We start from the raw sequence: 18,173 nt of genomic DNA on the forward strand, positions 1-18,173 counted from the left end.
AGTGCGCTTCGGTGGTGGTGCTATTTCCATCCCTACTCGTGCAAATAGTCCTGAGCCATGCACAGGGCAACGTGCTGAGTATGGAGAAAAAATGTAAAGGTGACAGTAATTCTGAACTCTAGTTTATCTTTAATTCTCCTACTCAGGGAAATAAAAACTTCAGGCCCAGATAAAATACGTGAGGAGAGTACATGTGTGGACAATCGGAATGGCTCAGAAAACTGCATTTAAGGAAACGTTGAACCCAATTAAAAGGAAATTGCTCCAGGCTATGTTTTGGTGCTGGTTAATGCAGTTTGTTGCTGTGCTGGAGGCCAAAGCATTCTACTCAAGGTGTGCATTAGCAGTACTGCCATATGGCCTGTGTCTTACCGGGTATGGAACCAGCTGTCACAGCCTGAGAATTTGCATCCACTCTCCAAACTTGGGTTCGGTGAGGTTTTCTTCATTTTGGTGCCGTGTTTTTCGTCAGACAGTATTGGCATATTCCTCCTAGAAGATTTTATTCCTCGATATTAAGATATTCCTTGAATATCTACAGCAACATTTGCTCTAGATATTGTTGGAAATTGTCCTTTTCTCTCAGTTTAAGCTGAAGACGCACATGTGCAGACAAGCATTTGGGAGAGGTTTCTGCATGTATTTCTGGCAAAAAGAAGGAAGTTTGTTTTATCAAAAGTCCTCCCATGAATGCTTTTTAATTCCACCTCCCCTACTGTTTACTTCTCTCTAATGCTACACTTGGGTTCACATCAGCTTCTTTACTATGTAAACTACATCAAGTTAATGTCTATAAAAGAGATCTCATTACATGTGGGTTCAGAGTAGAAATTCTACTGTAGAGAGTGTTTTTATCTGTTCTTTCTCACATCATGCTTTTTCAGAATAAACAAACTAAAAATGTAAATTACATGGTTGTCATGAGGTGCCATATATATATATTTTGTAAGGACAGTAACACAGGACATGCACCTAAGGGAAATGAAGGTCACGTCACACAGGGTTTTCAGCCCCAGTGTGCCAGTTAAGAGTTCATTGAGTCTGCTGAAAAGCACACAGCTCTTCTACAAGCTACCAAAGCCAAAAAATCCTGAAATTCCTTTCCGGTTTCTATCCCTGTGATCTCACCAACGGTCTTATTAAAATGATACTGTGGATTTGTTGTGGCTAATTAGTCCTCTTTACTGTGAAATCAAGATAGAGAGTGTTGTGTTGTACCCAGCTCAGGGCCTCAAGTCGACCCATACAATACCTGTTGAAATGTATGGAATTACAGCCAAGTTAAGCAAAGCAGTGAAAGCAAATTAGTGATAAGTGTTTCCTACGGTAATATAGTGATCTATGGGCTTCACCGTCAGCTCATATCTCATGAATGTTTATGTAACAGAGACATCAGGAACCTGCTTTAATGGGACTCGTGATTAATACAGGCAGTGTGATGGAAGATTTCAACAAGAGGGGCCGAATACTTCAAACCATCGTGCCTGAGTGGTGTTCGTCATATTTAGATGGTGACTTGCATACTGGATGAGTCCAGTTAGCTCCTTGCTTTCATGGAGGAAGACAGGAACGTGCTCTTGCTGCTCTGCTCCAGCTGCTCAGAGGGTACCATGAATTTGGAGGGCCCCTTTGTAGGACTGCAGCCATGCAGGACGACAGGCAGCAACGGCTTTCACAGGGGTCACAAATACGGGCTGCTGAGGCTTTATTAAGGCATATCGGACTGCTCGACTAGCCAGTCATTGGAATAGATCAGTTGACTTTAGTTTATTAACATGAAAAATGTTGCCCATACAGTGGTTTGCCCTGTTGACCTAACCTGTCGAGTCAGCAGGCGTGTGTCTTGTGCTTCTTTCCATGGGCACTCGCACAGGCACTCAGGAAGCAGCTCTGGATGGTCTTGTGTCTTTCCCTCACGTTGCTCCCGTCTGGTAAAGGAGCAGGAGCACCTGGATCCTTCCCTGCAGGGTTGCTTTCCAGCTGGTGCATCCCCCCAGTCTGACCCGAGCCATGGAGTCTCTCCTCCCCATGTGTGGGGCTCTGTGCTTCCCTTCGTTGAACTTCATGTTGTTTTGCTTTGTCCATTTCTTGAGCTCCGTGGGGTCCCTCTGCTGTGTCCCAGCCACCTACTATTGGTTTCCCACTAAAAGGTCCCTTTTTACAAGCTCCACGCAGATGTAAAAGAAGTGCAGCCCACTTTCTATCAGATACAAACCTTAATCTTCAGATTTCAGAAGACAGAGAAGATTCCCCTTCCCCTGTGTTTTGTTATGTTATTCAGTTCAGGTTTTAAAAAAATGCCCTGTTTTGATTTGGGGGTTATCTGGCTTTCATTTTTCATGCTTCTTTCAGCTCTTCTAGAGCACTTGAGTCTTCTCCAGACATTGTGCTGTGGTGCATCTCGGGTACTGCAGTCAATTCATTTTTGTCTAACTGGAATCCGTAAAAATCACAGAAGTTAGTGTGAAGTGGTTTCATCAACTTTGAAGTAATGGTTTGTCTCCTTCTGTTTTTCCATTTCTCTTAATTCAAAGTGGGGGAAAAGCATCCTTTTGTGGGATCATAAGGGGTCATAACGATTCTGGGAGTAGCCAGATGTGGAATACTCTGTAATTACCAGCTTTCCAAACTGTAGATTTAATGATGAGCTAAGTTTGAATTTATCCATGTACCTGTCTCGAATATGCTGTGCTCTCCCAAGGGAATCCTATCCCTGTTTGGGCGGGAGGGCCGGAGAGGAGGAACGGCTCCGTTTCCAGGACCCGTGCGCAGCTTTGGTCTGTGCAGCAGTGCAGGTTACCAGGTGCCCAAGGGGGACAGCGGCGGTGGGGAAGGAGGAGGGACCCGCGGCTGGTTGAGAAGGGGGTTTGGACGTGGGCAGCCTGGGGTTCGTGGTGGCACGAGCTTCAGAGAAGACCCTGGTGCGTGCAGTGAGCATCCCTGCGTGCTGCAGTGTGAACGGGCCTCGGAAATCCCGTGTTGACCTGCTGCCTCCTGATAGTGGATTAACAGCTTCTTTTCCGTTCTGACCTTGCTGTTTTTGTGGGCCTTGCTGACCTCGAGGCTGCAGCAGGGCAGCCTGTTCTGAAGCAAACCAGACACGTCCGCTTACCGCTGCAGGCAGCAAAGACAGCAGCTCTTGGCAGCTGCCCGCAGGTGCGGACCGGAGGGGCTAGAGCTGCCTCCCTGCTCGGCAGCCTCAGTTCTCTGCGCGCATCTCACAGCCCTCGTGTTGCTCAGCTCTCCTAACAGTTCGCCAGTGTTCTCAAGGATCAGCAGGATGAGGCAGAAGGGCTATCTCGGGGTATACCTTAGGGGCAGGATGCAGCTGTCAGAAATGCATCACACTTTAAAATGTCTTTAGCGGGATAAAAATCTACAGGACTTCTGTTGCCTTGCATCTTCCATAAAGTTAGTGTGCTCCTTGCTAGCTCATATGATAGAGCACCAGCAACAGAAGCAACTATCTCCTTGCTTCCAATAGCTAGTGGTTAGTTATTTTTAGTGTTTAGATAAAACATCCATAAAACTTGTTATTCCTACACTGAAACTTCGGTAAATCAACATGCAAAAGGAATTTAGAAGAACAATGATAAAGGGAAGATTTTAGTGGAGAAGAAAACTTGGTATTGCAGCTTTCGAAATACCACCTTATTAAAAATATTAAAATTGAGGTTGATGTTCCATCTTTTTAAACATTTTATGAATCTTTTTACTAAATTTAAGAATTCTAAAAGGTGCTAATATTTTCTGTTCAAATATTGATATCTCAGTATTTGGAAATAGCATAGTAAAATTGCATATTGAATCCTCTAGAAAAGTATTAGTTTCTATTTGAAATTAAATGTGTGCAAGGGATATGCTTCAGAAAGCACATATTTCTTTTTAGAGTACCTTTTTCTGTATTGAGTAGTTTTATATTTTTATTTGCTGTGATTAGACAGATCTTTAACCCATTACAGTGACTCAAAGACAAACATGCACAGTAAGATGCATCAACTTTGCAGTTGATGAGCAGTTCATAAGTTGATCAGCGATTCATCTGTGGAAAAATCTGCAAAGATGATGGCATGTAACTGTTGCTGTAAAAATCATATAATGCAAAGGGAGAGATACCGTCATGCTTGGTACTGTGATAGCTTTAATTTTTAAAATGTAAACATTTTACTTATCTGTTGGAATCTTTGTTTCCTTGGTTAGCTCATGGAGAGAATGGCTGTTATTCCCTACTAGTTACAGCTTTCAATATCTTGCAGTTTGGGTGGCTGCAGGGTATTTCTGGACTGCCGCTTCGCTCTTTTATGATCTTGGCCTAGGGAAGTTTTCTCCTCCTGTTTGCCATGTCTTCCTTGACTTGTTTGCTTCAACTGCAGTGTGCTCTGGAGAAGAGGTTCCTGTTGTTACATATAAGCTTATTGCTCCATACAAGAGTGCCCTGGTCCTGTCTGCATCTACAAATAAACTCTGTGGTGGTTTTAAAAATAAACTTGTGTTAATACTTGCAGATCTGGAACTATTGGAAGAGCGTGAAAAAAGTTGAATTAACCCCTGTTCATTAGATGACCAGCATAACTGTTGGAGAGCATGTTAATATTTGGATTATGCCATCAGTGAATTCACTGGGCAAATTATTCCTTTCCTCTAGACAACATGTAATAAAATCTAAGTAACTTTGGGTCTTCTCCCATTTCTGTCATTTTGTTTGGGTCACCTGCCGCTTTCTGTCTAGACTTTATATCATAAAAACATCTAGTGTTCCTTTCTGCAGCGAGGTCCCTGCCATTGCAGTGAGTGCGGTGACGGTGTTCCACAAGCAGGGCCACGCGGTCTGTGCAGCGCAGACAAAGCTCATACCACGCTCTGCACATCCAGGAGCTTAATCTTAGCAGGATCAGCAAGGGAGGTGATGGACGCATCTTTGGTTGCTTTGCTAAACATTTAAATAGCGTGTTAATGCTTATGGGACAGGCCAGAGTGTTGTAGAAGTGTTCCTGGAACAGTTCTTGTTTTCAAAAATGCTTCTGGGGCTTCCCCATGACAATCGTTGAGAATCCTGCAAATGGGCTGCAGAGGTGAAGGACCTGGGTTACTTGTGTGACAAAGTGAATCAAGTGACAAGACTAACCATAGCTGGAAACACACCTCTCTCTCTCTCTTTTTTTTTTTTTAAATACAACAACGGAAGGTAATTTTAATGAAATTCCAGCTGATCTCATTGTTGTTTTTAAAGGTATATCCTTAAAACATTCTGTTGTAAGAGATGTTTAGTTTATTCATCCTCAAAGGATTAAGGCTGTAGAAAGTCTTAGTAAAAGAATTTTTACATGGTTGGTGTGTAAAAATGCAAATGCTGATAAGGCACAGCTGCTTTATTGTACTTCCAGAGAAGCTGCAAAAAGATGAGATTTATATGCCTACACTTACTCATCAGGTGTAACTTATTTCATTTGTAGATTTACGATGTGAACAGAAGAGGTGACTCTAATTCTGACTGCTTCTCCCTCCTTCTCCCTCATTCCTGATTCTGCCGTGAGCCGCTGTGACGGAGGGTGTTCCTGGATCTCATCACTTTTTTTTTCTTTTTTTTCTTTTTTTTTCCCCTCTGTAAAAAACAAATGAGGTTTTGATTGGTTTTTCATGATATCTGTCACTCTAAAATATGTAATTTCCTTGGAAGCAATGAGGTTTGGAAGTTTCTTGGAAGCAATGCGTAGACACAGGCAACTGGGTGATGCAAGTAAGGTGATTAGCCCGAGCTGCTCCTGTCATTACCTGCTCTTTCTCCTTGGTTGTTGAAAATACGCATATTTCTTTGTTTTCCTTTTTTGTTGTTGTTGACATGCTACTTCAAGTAAGCTTTTTGTAAGTCACATTCTGCATTTCATACTTTTTCCCTCACTCTTAAATGCCTCTCACAATCTCTTTGCAGCTGGGTCTCGAGCATCTTACAGCAGCCAGCACAGCCACCTCGGCTCCGAGTTAAGGGCCCTGCAATCTCCAGAGCACCACATAGATCCTATTTACGAAGACAGAGTTTATCAGAAGCCCCCTATGAGGAGTCTCAGCCAGAGCCAGGGGGACCCTCTGCAACCAGCACACACAGGCACATACCGCACTAGTACAGGTAGGTGGGTGTAACTTGCATGACTGTATTTGTGAGCTCTATTTTGTTCTTTAGTGCTGATTCTTCTCCTCTTTTTGATGTGCTAAACAAAATGTATCATGTGTGTGCCAGTCAAACAAGATACCTCTTGCAGCTATCAAGAGAACCTAAAAAGCATACATGAAATGTAGGGATACCTAATGTTGTGTTGTATATACACTGTGGGCTAAGCTGATTTGGTAAGGGGACTTACTTTTAAGGAGAAAGAATATTTTTTGCTCCTCTTGTGTATTACTTACAAGAAAAATCTTTCTGTTCTGGAAAACTTATATATATTTTTTTTAACTCACAAGGAAACCATTTAGGTTGCAAAAGAACTTGCAAAAAGTTCCTTCCACATGAAGTTGAAGGCTTGTTCATGTATCTTGTAAAGTCGGTCGTAAGTATGGTAAATGTTCTGCTGTCAAGCAAAGGGCTGCTTAAGTATACAGATATAAAATGAAACTGTAGCATAGAAAAGAGTCCTTAGCACCACTGATTTATCCATAAAATAATGATTGCCCATGAAATGCATTGATGCACAAGTCCCACTTGCAGAATGTCCTCTCCACCAAATTAAATACAGCTGTTTGTTGTTGCCCACAAATAGTTCACAAATCAACAGGGATATTTGTGGTATTTAATGCACAGAATAATTAGGGTCCATAAATGCCACAGATGAAATAGCTTAAAGCAGATGTAGAAAGAACTTGCCGTAGGAATTGTAAGTATTTCTGGTGTTTTATCACTGCGGCGTTGATCAAACAGTGATGATTCCATTCCCAAATCACTCCCATTTTCACCAACAGATTTGAAGGAAAACAACTGAACATTTTGGAACAAGAATCCTTGCTTGCTTTTAAAAGTTCTTCAGAAGAAAAATCTCCAAGGGCAAAGCTGGCAGTTTTTGTGTCTCCTAAATTCCTGTTGTTCACTTGAAAATTTGGGTGTTTAGAGTGCAAGGGAAGATCCTTAAAAAGAAATTATTCACAGATCGTGAAGTCAGATACCTGTAACAGCTATGGAATTTTAAGGAATACCACTTCTGTTACTTTACTGTATAAAAAGCCATGTATGTATGTTTGCATTGGGTTATATGCATATATATGTCAGAAGATGATACCTGTCAGGAAAGGGACAAAACTGAGCAGCAGAGGCAGTGATAGTGAATGAAGCAACTGTTTATACAGAACTTTAATCCTCATGTTCAACCTGTGGCCTTGTGCTTCCAATACCATCCATTTTTCCGCAGTTCTTACAAAACATCCCTCAGGTGTCTCAGCTGAAGTAGTAGGCTGACTTGCGACTGTTGTGCACTGTTATTTTCACAGCGCCCCCGTAAGCAAGGAAAACTTGTGAACATAGATAATTATAGTGAATGAAACTGGGGCGCAGGACATTTGCGTGTAGCACCTGGGGAAGGTTTTTCAGAGGAAGATTTACAGAAGACAGCACTAGTTTGGATAGCATAGGTATAGACTCGATGAAGTTGAGCTGTGTTTGGCGTGTTGCAGCTGGGGATTAGCGCACTGCTGCAGACTCGTTCTGCAGAAAGGCTCCCCTGTGAGCTGTGCTTCCTTTTGGGTTGGTGCTTTATGCTGTCAGTCTAGCAGAGACAAGCTTGTTGAGCTATCCTTGCTCAGAGCAGGGGCTCTGGAGGGACCTCGGCTTGAGTGTTCCTGCCTCTGCCACAGGTATCTGAAGGAACGTATTTCTTAAGATGGAGGAGACAATGCAGTTTCATTTTTCTCAAAATAGCAGAGTAGATAGGGGTCCAGATGAAGTTTGGCACATGGAACTCTTGGTTTCTTTGTTGGGTTGTCTGAGTGCTTTTTAATGTGGGACTGGGTAGGTGTTTTGATGCCTTCTGGAGGGTGTGAGGGATGCAGATTGCTGTGTGCTCACTGAAGATCGGTGCCAGGGGTTCGTGTCTTGTTTGTCTGGTGTACATGTATCAGGGAGTGGAGGAGAGGGCACAGGGCTTCTTTAGTGTGCTTCCTTAGAGACCATAGTTCACATTCTGTTAGCTAAACCCTGTCTTTAGTTTTGAGAGCTTGTTTGTCAACCCTTGGTGAAATCTTAAGAATTTCCAGATATCTATTGTATACTTTTGTGCCCTGTTGCTAAAGTAAAAGCTAATATCACTCAAATAAACTACTCAAGTATTTTATTGATATAGTTCAATGCACAAACATAGCTAAATGAGTCACAGGAGTACAGAAAGGCAAACTTGGTTTAAGGGCATATGTCTCTGACAAAGGCCAGATCTCTTTTTTCTCTGCAGCTGATGTTAACCGTTTGAAAGAAAAATTATGCTAGTTATACTTACCATTTTTTTAAATACCATCTTTTAAAAAGACGAAGCACTTCCCAAATTTGAAAATTTTATTTAATCTGGAAGATGCTCAGATCGGAAATGCTTTTTCACTTCTAAAACACGCATCACTTCTTGCTTTTTTTGTTGTTTTTTGTTTGTTTTTGAGCTTCAAGGTTCCCATTACATTGAGGAATGTTTATACTACAGAGAAAAGCCCCCTTGGAGTTTTGTATCACCTTGGTGATTCAACATTCAGTGAGCAGAGTTTTCCTATCATTTTTTTTTTAACTTAATCACTAAATTGTTTGAACTTTTTTATTTTCCTCATATTTTACTAGTGTATGAAATATATGACTATAGTAATGTCTATGGTAAGGGGTACATATTAAAATAAGGTGTTTAAACACCTTGAATTTAAATTATAGCTGTATGTACTACTGTTATTCTGTCCAAGCTAAGAATAATCTTTCAAAGTTGACAGAAATAGCTGCAGAGGGATCTTTGGTTTGCGCTTTTTGACTTGTGATTTTTACACGTGCACCACTGGAATGTGGAAAGTGTTGTTAGAGATTGGACTAAGGATCCAGTCCTATCCAACTTAATTACTGACAATTGATGTTACACATGAAGCAAGTCCAAGCTGGTAGGATCTCGGTATTTTACAAGCCTGGGATTTCCAAAGCTTCCTTGAACAGAAAGCAGCTTCCTTCAAGTCCTGAGCTGCCGCTTCCGACCTCCAGCACAGGAACACAAGTGTGGCAGCAGCGGTACTTGTGAAATGAGTGGCTGTTGCTCTGAGGAGGCTGAGAGCACCATGTTTGCAAGTGTGTGATGACATTCCTGTCCCTCAGGGTGCCTTGATGAAAGAGAAGAGCACTTTTCTGTGAAGAGATGTTATTTTGGTATTTTAAACTCTCCCCAAAGTGGACCTGTGACTTCATCATTGGGAAAAAAAACAAGAGCTGCTGCTTTAAAACTGAGGCAGGTACTGGAGAACTGTGCACATAGACCTCAGGGCCCACAGTGTCCACCTGCTTTGGAGAAGGCTCATGTGTCCCAGCGGCCGAGAGCGTCTGTGCTGGGCCTCGCACAAGGGGCACAGAAGAAGCAGCGATGGAGCCGCCTCAGAATTGCCCCGTGTCTCTGTGCACCTCGGCGGCCGCCGGGCCGTCCCGCAGCCCCTGCTCTGACGAGGCCTCGCCGCACTCGCCTGGGCCGGCGCTGCCGTCCGCGCGGCGCTTCCGAGCCGCCTTCTGATGGAGGCCGCGGCACTGGGTGCGGGGAGGCAGCGCCGTGGTTGCCATGGCGAGATAAGCGGCCTCCTTCCCTTGCTCCGGCCGCCGAGAGGGTTACGGCCCCGCAGCAGTCGCCATGGAAAAGAAGTCCTTGCTGGAGGAGCTGGAGTGCTCGGAGCTGACCTCCCGCGCAGAGCGACGGGCACGGGAGGGGAACGCAGCAGGGAATGGCCTTTCTAGCCTGTTGCTGCCGCCCGTAGTTTCTGTTCAAGTGCTCACAAGTGGCAGGAAATATTGCGCATTTTTTACTCTCCTGTGAGGCAGTAGAGAGCGAGCCTCTGAAAGCGAGGAATACTAGTATCTGTCTGGAGAGATGCAGTCCTCCTCTGCAGCACCTTCCTTCCTTCCCTCCCTGCTGCATCATTCGCTGACCAACTGAGAGGAACCTACACCCAGGAATGGCCCCTGTCGAGCACTGCTCTTGGTTATTGCTAGCATGGTTTTCCTCGTGTCAATGCATCTCTTGGGTTCTGAAGGGTAGGCACAGTGTTACCCTCACAGTACCTGTATCCAAATAAAGTACGACTTAGTACAAAAACATAAAGTACAACTGAGCTCTACAGACTTGTTCCTTTCTGGGGATGAGTGCTGGGGTGGGATTAGACCTGGCACTGGAGGCGAGAGGAGAGGATCAGGGCTGTCGTGCCTGTGCTTGCCGCCTCGCACCTGCAGCCCTTGGCCCTGACTGCTGCTGTCCCTGAGGTTAGGCAAGGTCTGAGGGGAAGATATACCAGCAAAACTGCTGTTTCTTTTCTTGTCACTGAGTTACAGGTTTTCTCACGACGTGGCTTGGGTGTTTCTCGATCCTGGCACCACAGATGCCTCTTAAAACAGAACAAGGTGCCAGGATCAAGTCCCCGGGTGGGAGCTGAAGAAAGGGCAGGAGAGGGGAAGCTCCTTGATCTTTTGTTGCCACTCCAGACAGCGACAGGCCTTACGAAATCAATTGTACTGCTCTTTTTGTTATGGGTCTGGGGGCATGCCCATGGCTGTGACCCTCCTCTCCCTCCCCTGCTTGCGTTGCTCAAGTGAAGCGGGGCAGGGCGCTCGCTCTTGCTCCTGCTGCCGAAGCACGGGGCACACGTACATGCTCCGTTGGCAGTGCCGCCTTCCCAGGCTGTGCAGGCCAGCGGGGTCCCCTCTCCTCACGAAACAGAGCCGCGCTCCCAGCCCAGTTAAACCTTCTCTACTCCTGACCTGACAGTGCAGCGGAGTTGGTGAATAAGTAAGCATGCTATAATGTAATCCCGCAGCATTGCAAATTGACAGTGTTTTTCTGTTTCTAGGGATAAACTATTGTTTTAGCCATTTCAATTTAATCTTAATGCATGTTAGTAACAGTATCCAAATTATAACTAAGATAGAGGAGAGTTTTTAAACATTTCTTTGAGAGATACATTTTCATAGTCATTTGCAGTACCTTGTAGCAAGTAGCCCCTTGGCACAGTGTTGTTTTTAACCATTTAAAACCAATTAGATGATTGTCTAAGACCTAAATGTGTTGAAAAAATGTTAGAAAATCAACACAGAATTCAAATGTTAAACTGGAATTATGTAAAAATGACCATGTGGGATACCAACTTGATCATCTTGATGAATTCCATATAGTGAACCTGTTTAACTGCAGGTATTTCCACAGCTGAAATGACAGCAAATGTAATTAACTACAGATCTTAGACAAAACTCAGAATTTCAATCTTGCCTATTTCCAGTGGCAGGTTTCACACAGGAATTTATATCCCAAAGTTATCCCACTGCTGTCTCGGTTTTTTTGAGTAAGAATCACTTCTCCGACGATCTGGGGTTTTGTTAACCAGCACTCACAGTTCTGCAGCCGTCAGGCTTAATCATAAAAGGAAGTTACAAGAGGTTTACAGGGAAAAGGATTTTTTTTGTTATTCTCTTCTTTGCAATTAGATGCGTCTTCAGATTCCTAGAATGAGCAATCATTTTGGGTAATTTGGTATAGTTTTTGTTTAATCTGCTGTCAGATCAGTATCTAGCTATTAACAGAAATATAAGCTAATCCTCATGTTAAAAATATCTTACTTAGAAACACAAAGAGGAACTTAGTTTCATATATATTTATTTGGGGTTTCAAATTGTCATTTCTAACAAAAAGCAGGAGTGATAGAAAAATTAGCTTGAAATTTTGGATTAAAGCCTTTTGCATTAAACCCTTTGTCTTTTACATTGTTTTTCAAATCTTTATTTAGGTTTTGTTCAGTCCTAAAACGCAATAGCTGGGTTATAAATGCCAAGCATCGCTTAGTACTGCTGAGGTTATGTTGTTTCTTTCTGTTTTTTTCTTTTTTTCTTTTCTTTGTTTGATTTGGTTTGTTTGTTTTTTCTGTCACAAGCTGATATGATCTGCAGTGACACCTTGTGCTGCCACAGCTGCAGATTAATTGAGAATTGTGCTGGTGAATCACATGGCATGGAGTTTTGGTTATGGGACTTAATGTTTTCAAGGAAACTAAAAATAAAAGTTATTGCTACCTCTACATTTCCATTAGTTTGGTAATGTTGAGATAATAGAACTATATTCCTAACTGCTATCCTCTTGATAAAATTGCTTTTGGAGGGACAATTATAGGAAAGAAGCAGGGAACAAATCCTCAGTACAAGCTAAACTGAGCACAAAATACCTTAGTGATTTGTGGAGTGAATAACAAATCAGCTCAAAGCAATGGGAAGTCATAATCTCATTTCATTTGATAGATTCTAGGTTTCAGCTATAGCCTGATTTGTGTTATATTGTTATATTCTTGTATATATATATATATATATATATATATATATATATATATATATAAATCATGGAGGGTTGGTTTCATGCTTAAATTGGTATTGAATAATGTAACTTTAGTCCTGGAGGAAATATTCTGACTCTCAACTGAATAAACTATAACATAACAGTAGCTGCCAAACCCTGGGCACAGATAAATGGAGCTAAAATATGCTAAGAGCAACTGATGTGTTGCATCTGAGTCAGAATTTGGCCTGGTAGTATTTAAAAAAAAAGAAAAAGGTGAAAATTATTTTATGTCTGTTATAGATATTCTCCCTTCTTTCTTGCTTGTTGATGCTGGAAGAGATGCAGGTTTCAAATATCCATGCAGTCGGGGTCACACTGAAATACCTGGTTTGCATTCATGCTGTTCTTTATCCAGGTATATGGTGTGGACGTCTTCTCTGGGAAAGGATGGGGATTTTCCATGTTTGAAATTCTAGGAGGAAAACAGAAGAGACAGCTTTCAACTCCAGTGTTAGCCAGTGGTCACTGTAAAGCTATGGGCAGGAGCAGAATGAGATGGAAAGTGGTAGGATATGAAAACTCTTCGGAAGCTTCTCTGTTAACTGTTAGCAATTTCCCCCTTTATAGTGGAGAAGCTTTTTTTTTCTTTTTTTTTTCCAAATAACCATGACTCGATACTTTAAAACTATGAACATCTTAAGTTCCACAGAAGAGTTGTAGCTACCTGAAGACAGTCTAGACTTCAGGGTTTCTCAGAGTAGAAACCCGTTGAAATTGTCAGTCTCCACAGCTTCCATCCTTTGTCCCATAAACATGATAGTTTCAGAGGTCTGTGAATTGACCTATATATTTTCTGATTCTTCTATTCCCTCCCACACCCCTTTTTTTAAAAAAAAAAAATAGATGGCAGTCCTGTGCCACATGCTGTAGGTGACCTTGCATGTGCAGGGGGGTTGGACTAGATGATCTCTAGACGTCCTTTCCAACCTTAACAATTCTATGGTGCAGAGGATGGGGATGTGGTGGGTGGTGCTGAGCATGGAGGTGAAGCCTTGTGACAGGTCGGGCTGAGGAAGAGAGTGCCCTAGAGATGTGCTTCAGTGGGGCCACATCAGAGACAGCTGGGGCTAAACTTTGACCCAAGACCCTTCAGCTTGGGTATCATACCTGCTCAGCTGACATGCTCATCTCTGCGATAGAAACTTTGTCAGCACTGCTGTTCCTCTACCTATTTTTTTCATTAAAATTTGCTTCCGACATACAAACATCCTTATAGATGTCTCTGTTTATAAGATAAAAATTTACTTCCCTTGCAAACCTTAATGAAAGTAGAAGGTTTCAGATTTATACCAGCTAACCACAGAATGGTTGAAGTTGGAAGGAACCTCTAGAGATCATCTAGTCCTAATCACATAATTGAACTCCTAAATAAAATAACTAGCAAAGAAATGGCAAGTCTAAACTGATTATTAAGCAAATAACCTCACATACTGAGAGTTAAGCAATGGCAGTGTGTGTCTTTCTGCAATGGAACTGTTCAGTTAAAAGGAATTTCAAATTTCAAATTCAAATTTCAAACGTATTTCAAATGGAAGATAAGTCTGAAAGAGGAACTAAGATGCAGACAGTGTGAAAATGTGCAAATTGAAGTGCAAAGGAGCCTTCAGAATGATCAGATTCTGGTTGTTCTGTAAAAATTGGGTAGCTCAGAAAGCCAGGAAGCAGTGTTTTGCTCATGATGATTAAAGAGTAAGTAAAGGAACATCAGTGTCTAAGTAAAGAAACATTCAGCCTTCCTGGAACAATTAATGTCAGATCTAAGGAATGCTCTTAGAAAATTGAAATGAAGGGATACATTAGCACAGTAGCAGCTTGAGTTTTCAGTCTCCAAAGGTTATCATTTTCTGCATTGGTACAGGAGTTACTAAACATGACAATATGCAGAGAACAAGTGATGTTTCCTTGAGTTTTATGAAGGAATTAGTTGTTCTCCTGTGAAACAGTGGCATATAACTACAGTGATGGTCACAAAACAATTTTAAGTCTGTTAAAGAAGTCTATTCTTCTATTCTATATAGTCTATTCTATACTTCTATTTCAAGATAGAAAACAGGTAATAGCTCATAGTTGGGGCATGCAGTCACTGCAAATAGATCTTCATTATATGTAGTACTTTTCAGCTGCCAGTGATGGGAATGGACCTCTTAATTTAGAGGTGCACTGAATATTTCTAATAGAACTAGTAGATTCATAGAGGTCAGATTTCTAGTCTGTAGTATTACGTTAAGTTTCCTTCAAAGCACAAACTTGGTAGAGCAGAAGCATTGACTGCTTTCCCTTGCCCTCACTATTGAAGGCACCAAGTTAAACATGTTGGAGCTAATCGGAGGTGGAAAAGAAAGTTGCACCTTTTGAAAAGGTTGGCATGGTCAGTCCTGAGTTTAAGCTTTGTAAAATGTTATTACTTGTTTAAAAACCAAGGTACAAGAACATGCTGAGCAATCTGGCACTGAGCTGTGTGACATCTTTTACACCCCAAAGTCATCGGAAATACCGAAGAGGCAGAGGTGGCTGAGCAGTGGCTTCAGTCTTATAAATTTAGATAGATACACTGTGGATTTAATCAAGGTATTATTCCTAAGTCTCATTTTTGCCTTGGGTAATAAGAGTGTGCAAGTGATAAAGCCTCCTATGTGGAAGGTGGTCTTCAGCCAGGTTTTCGTCTTTAGTTGTATTTACAAATATGCCTTTCAGATGAGGGAAGGAGATAAAGCCTCTGCCTGGGCAACAAAGTCTTTTAAGTACAAAAAGCACACAGTCTTTTTTGCAGAGACAGTCTCCTCCTATGCTGTGAGAAAGAGAACCTAAGTGAAAGGTGTCAAGCACCATAATTGGTGACACACCAAGTACCTCATTAACAGATGACTTCAGACAGCTGATCCTAAAGTTCATGCCTTTTAACTGCCATAGCTCACCCTGTTACAGGCATTTAAGATTCACTTAGCACAAACGTAACTCCTAGGGGAGTTGTTTTTTAGAGAGACCTATCTAATGTGATATGGATTTACCTTGCTCATTGTTTTAAACTTATTTAGGCATAAGAGAAGTGTAAGAGAATGGGGAGGAATGGCTGAAGTGAGAACATCCAGCTGGTCCTTGTTACTGGGATACTGCCTTTGAACAGAAAGAATATAAAGGCTGAGGGTTGAGAGTAAATACAGGATTGAGAATGTTTGCTTGCAGGCTATACATAGGACAAAATATGGAGCGTAGAGAAGTGAGGAAGAAGAGAATCTTGAAATTCTTCAGTGCTTCTTTCCTCTTCACTTACTCTACATGTTTGAAGTTCAAAAGTTCCTTGTGCATGTGTATTTTCAACAGGACATGATAGTGCTTTTTAAAAATCCTAACCCCTACCTGTAGAGGATGTTGCTAATATCAGATATAGTAATGTGTTCTCTTTGAGTAAATATTTTGGAGTTTCCTCAGTACTTCTCTAAAATTCTGTGTTTTCCATGTGGAAAAGTGATTCTTTGTTTTAAATGTTAAGTAGCTTTTTATCGTATGTGTTTTATCATACATTTTTAACAGCGTTAAACTTGACTGCTGATGCTTGCTAATTTGGATTCTGGTTTGCTCTTAGCTTTATTTGTAATCCAATATTTCTAATACATCTTTTATTGCCAAAAAGCTGTTGCATGCTCTAAAATGCTCAGTTAACGTTTAGAGAAAAAAAAATGTATCCTCCCAAACTTTTAATTTGGTTTTCTAATAGACAGAGAACGCACAGCGGTATTTTTGCAGATATTAGATAGAAAATAATCTGGTTTATGAATATTATACATTTGCTACTAGCAGAATGACTTTAAATACTCTACATCTATATCTTCCATGAACTCCCATTGTGGAGGGATGGTGGACATACCTTGAACTGAAAGGACATCCTACCCAGTTTTCAAAAGAACTTCAACTTTCATATGAGAATAAGAATTTTGCTTGTGTAAATCAGAGCAAAAAAATCAGCTATAAAATCTGTATTACAGATTACTGGTGTGAGAAGATCAGCATAGGATCTGCCTGTCTATCTTAGAATAAGAGGAGGAAAAGGTAATATCTACAACTCAAACAGTAGTATCAGCCACAAGAAGGTGCAGCAAAACAAGTATCAGATGAGCTAATCTCTTCTGAAGTTCTGATCCTACATATGTAAACTGGGCAAAGTTCCCACTGGCTTTTAGGAAACCTGAACATCTTAGCAATTTTTATGTGAAGTTGATCTCCCTAAGATGCCCAGATGTGATGCTGTAGTATTCCTGCTAATACAAATCACCATGATTTCACTTTGGGATTTTGTTTGTGTCTTCTATACAAATTCCCTACTTGAAAATAAGATACAAAACTTAAAGTGAATTTCTGACCTGAATGAGCCTTTTTAGAGATGCGCCTAAATTTTTAGTGTCATTATGAAAGTTGCTTTTTCTTTGCTGATACTATATAAAAGCTATAGAAAACTGTGTAGGTTGGCTTTCCAGAAAGCAGTTTCTGTCACCAAGAGTCATTGCAAACTTCATGTCTTTGGTTCTGATCCATCAGGTCACTTAGTTAACAGGGGCTTTTTATTTGACAAAATTTCTTAGGAAGACCATGGTAAGTCTTTGAGTGATAATCTACAAGCTCAGGTTTATGGGAATGTGATTTTGTGGAGCAGTAGCAGAGGCTTGAGATGATATAGTGTTTTAAAGGTATTAATGGTATGCCAAATTAAAACAAGATTTTAAAGGGAATCTTAAGAGATAAATTGCACTCTCTGAGATTATGGTTCTTGGCTTGTGGATTTTGAAATTTTCACTTTGGAATTTCAAGATAATTTCTCTTTCTCAGCCCAGAACTAAAGTACTCCCCTTCAACTATCCCTCCTGTATTTACCTGAAGTTTCCCACATTTAAAATAGCGTGAATGCTCCAAGATTTATCGGCCTCTTACTGCTCGTGTTATTTCCTATCTGCAGTGCCTGACATTCACACCAGGGCGCGTTAGCCCCAGCTGTGCAGGATATGGGCTTATATAAGCCAGGCTTGCAAGTGGGGAGCACATTGCCTGGAAGAGGTTGCTGTGTGTGAGTAACTCTGTTTCTCTGCCCCGGAAAGGTGACTGCACCAAACAGGGCTTGCAAAATATTTATGTGAACATGAATATTCTCATATTATAATTAATTCCATATTTTTATGAATTATGAAATGCTTCAGTTAAAAACATCCACTAAAGCTAAATGCTTTTACTCTCCAAGAAGTTTGCTGTAGTCAAGTTAAACAGGGTTTTTTTTTTCTGTTTTTTTTTTCTTTTTGTTTATTAAACTGGTTAACACTGAGGAAGCATAAACTTATTTGTGAATGCTTAAAGAAGTGTTTTGTGAATGTTTAAAGAAGTGATTTATCTTACTGGGCTGTACTCTAATGATGGCAGTACTGTGTTCATCGGGATAAAATTCAAAGGGAAGTAGCAGTCTATTGGGAAGATAATTTGAGAAATGAATCAGTGTGACTCAAAAAGCATGTAGGTGTTAGTGTGACAGCTAGTTTCAGTTCCTATAAGTACCTGTTTTGATAACAAGACTAAGTAGCAAATGAAAATAAAAGTTTTTCAAAGAATTTAAAAGTAAAC

The 18,173-nt window shown here is 41.2% G+C and overlaps 1 protein-coding gene across 3 annotated transcripts in view; it reads left to right on the forward strand.

Moving 5' to 3' along the window:
• CTNND2 (catenin delta 2) overlaps positions 1–18,173 on the forward strand; it is a 550,669-nt gene that overhangs the window by 321,896 nt on the left and 210,600 nt on the right. For all 3 annotated transcript variants that reach the window (XM_088528913.1, XM_088528914.1, XM_088528912.1), the window contains exon 8: positions 5,930–6,124. In XM_088528913.1, coding sequence (XP_088385039.1) covers positions 5,930–6,124 — 195 coding nt within the window. The remainder of the gene's footprint in view (positions 1–5,929; positions 6,125–18,173) is intronic.

The sequence above is a fragment of the Tinamus guttatus genome, unplaced genomic scaffold, assembly GCF_059628265.1.
Source record: "Tinamus guttatus ecotype Peru unplaced genomic scaffold, ASM5962826v1 Tinamus_guttatus_pri_ptg000315l, whole genome shotgun sequence".
Taxonomy (NCBI): domain Eukaryota; kingdom Metazoa; phylum Chordata; class Aves; order Tinamiformes; family Tinamidae; genus Tinamus; species Tinamus guttatus.